This window comes from Branchiostoma belcheri, unplaced genomic scaffold, assembly GCF_001625305.1.
Source record: "Branchiostoma belcheri isolate BF01 breed outbred unplaced genomic scaffold, Haploidv18h27 scaffold3, whole genome shotgun sequence".
In the NCBI taxonomy this organism is placed as follows: domain Eukaryota; kingdom Metazoa; phylum Chordata; class Leptocardii; order Amphioxiformes; family Branchiostomatidae; genus Branchiostoma; species Branchiostoma belcheri.
This window is the reverse complement of record NW_017803909.1, coordinates 7,129,840-7,132,506: the sequence shown is the minus strand read 5'-3', so window position 1 is coordinate 7,132,506 and position 2,667 is coordinate 7,129,840. Positions and strand designations below refer to the sequence as shown.

The window sequence follows — 2,667 nt, the reverse complement described above, 5'->3', positions numbered from 1 at the left end:
AAAGGGATGATGGTACAAAAAAGTGAAACGTCAATACTTAGCCGAAGCCTATTAAAACCTCTGCTGGTAGAGTATGAATCACCTGTCTATCTGTGCCCTGTGTGAACTACTCACAAGACTCTCACATGACAGACCGTCAGCATTTCCTTGTTCCGTTCTGTCTGAAATGAAGAGATTAGTTATCTGGAACTCTAATCGTGGGGCGACCAATCATGGACACAGGCGACCAACCAAAAATCCCCTTGCCCCACCGATTCTGCTCGGTGGTTACCTAACCCTACGAAAATACATTTAAGGAAATAATTCCGTGAGATACGAGCCTGATCCTGCCTTGTTTAGCATGAGCTATTATTTCGTCATGAGTCATACAATGCACAACGTTTGAAATCCTAAAAAGTAATTCAGGGTTCATACTAGGATAATTACTATGGCGGCCCACTACAGAGCACTAGCCGACTGTGGGTGGGGGTAGTGATCGTGGGAGGCGACTGGGCTCCAGGCTAACACAGCTCAGCCTTTTTGAGTTACAGGGGTAAAGATAAATACTACAAGTACAATCATGTTTCTTTCTTTCTAACCACGATTTTAACGGTCACCGTTTGAATCTCACGGTCAAGTCATCACGTGATATCACAGGACAAAGAACTATCAATTTGCACCACACCTAAATCAAAGTATTCATGAAACTTTTATTGATACGCTTCTTACATATGCAGAAGAAATGATTGTGCTTAGGGTAAAATAAAATGCTCAGTACCTTACAGTGTATATATCTACACATACAAATGCCAGTTTCATAAACGCATTCAAATACATCAGGTAAATGTCTGCAGTAAACATTATTACAAGCCCATACCTGAAGATGCACATATTTGCAACAGGAATAATATGAAAAGATATGATGGCTAATAAAGAAATATAGAATTAATATATATAACAAGTTAATGGTGCAAGAGAACTCTAAAACTTACTAGTATCTGATAGTTAAAACAAAATATTGCTGTACAGAGTAGAGTAACCACTTTTACATGGAAGGAATAACAGATCGCACTTCAAAACAATAACAGCCTTGTGCCATTGTAAACTTTATCTTGATCTACAGTGGTAGAAAGGGCACGTCATCCCCATCTCCAAACCACTGGTCGTCTGGATCTGGTAATAGAATTTTATCTTGCAATTCCGGAATGTTCTGCACGGGGGCATGTACCTGCACTTCCACAATGTTCCTAACTGGAGCCTGTTCTTGATGTTCCGGAATGTTCCGTCCGGCGGCTCCACCTCAGGAGGGGTGCCAAAAAGAAAGTTTAAAACCCACCTTCACGGCAAGAAGGTTTACTAGCCTGAGTGTCAACCTTGTTAGCTTTCGTTCGCTCCCGGTGGGGAGCGGATCTTGGGGAGCGAACGAAAGCTAACAAGGCTGACACTCAGGCTAGAAGGTTACCCCATCTGAAACACCTAATCTCCAAGTAGATCTGATGGAATCAAAGAAGCAGGACGGTATCCAATACGTCACCGTTTGGGATACTGGTACACAGAAACTAGGAAAAAAAAAACACGTCAAAACTAAGCCAAAGCTTAAGCCTCTGCTTGCAGAGTATGAGTCACCTGTCTATCTGCGCCCTGTGTCTAGCTCACAAGACTGTCTCACAAGACTGGCACTGCATTTCCGTCTGAAATGAAGCGATAACCTGTCTGAAACCCTGACCCTAACCTAACTCTCACCCCAGCTCATTTCCGTGCGCTGCAAGCCCGATCCTGCCCGACTAGTTTCGTTCCTGAGTCATACAATACAGCATTTGAAAAGTGATTCGATCGGCGTTCATACTATGCGGCTTTATCCAAGCACTATCCAACAGTCAGGGGGGGGGGCAGGGCAGCATATAGCCCACGCTATTTTTCTAACGGGGTTGGTCTTAGTTCGCCCAGTCTTGGTCACAGTCCTCTCTATTGACAGACAGTATAGTGCTACCACTGTAACGTCACAAACCACATGTTCAATGTTTTAAAAGAACTTTCATTCTCTATTGAGGGTCTGCATGGGGTGGGGCGTCCTGGCAACGCTTAACGGTAAATTCAGGACGGTCAGCAACGGTGTTTAACGGTAAATTGACACGTGTTTTAATTCAAACTGCACCAGAGAAAATTAAGTTTATCTTACATTTAATGAAGGACGCATTAAAGGTACTTCACACTAGCGTTCTATGTGTTTCCCGCCTGCCCTGGTCCCCGAGTTCGTCCACAGATGCTTGAAAAGGGGAATCGAGCGCCAAAGGCGCGGCCAATATAGGGGGTCCAAGGGCATGCTCTCCCGGGAAATTTTTGTATTCTTAAACCTACAATAAAACGTATTTTCCTGCATTTTGAAAGGGAGACATGCACGACATTGGTACATCTAGAAATGCCGCGGGAACATTAGAAAATCCAAGTTTGTCGACCATAACCCAGACAATCTTGAGCACACTGCGCATCACGAGATGCTTTGCTTGCAATGATTTACAAAGGGTTCTGGGACTACTCCATTGTGTTCATGGGGTGTGTGTAGCCTCCTTCGCAGTCTTGTTGGGCGTTATTTTTGTGAGCGACGCGAGTACTAGTAATATGCGGCCGCGAGGGACGATTTGCTGCCGAGGGAGTTTTTGCCACGGAGAGAAGGTTTCCCGCTTGTTG

General features: G+C 44.3%; 1 protein-coding gene across 1 annotated transcript in view; it reads right to left on the bottom strand.

Annotated features, from left to right (window-relative positions):
* Positions 1–1,732, bottom strand: part of LOC109473415 (toll-like receptor 13) — a 5,845-nt gene extending 4,113 nt beyond the window's left edge. The window contains exons 1-2 of the mRNA XM_019773275.1: positions 1,723–1,732; positions 1,176–1,278 (exon numbers count right to left, since the gene is read on the bottom strand). Of these exons, the coding sequence (XP_019628834.1) occupies positions 1,176–1,278; positions 1,723–1,732 (113 nt within the window). The remainder of the gene's footprint in view (positions 1–1,175; positions 1,279–1,722) is intronic.
* Positions 1,733–2,667: the final 935 nt, after the last annotated feature.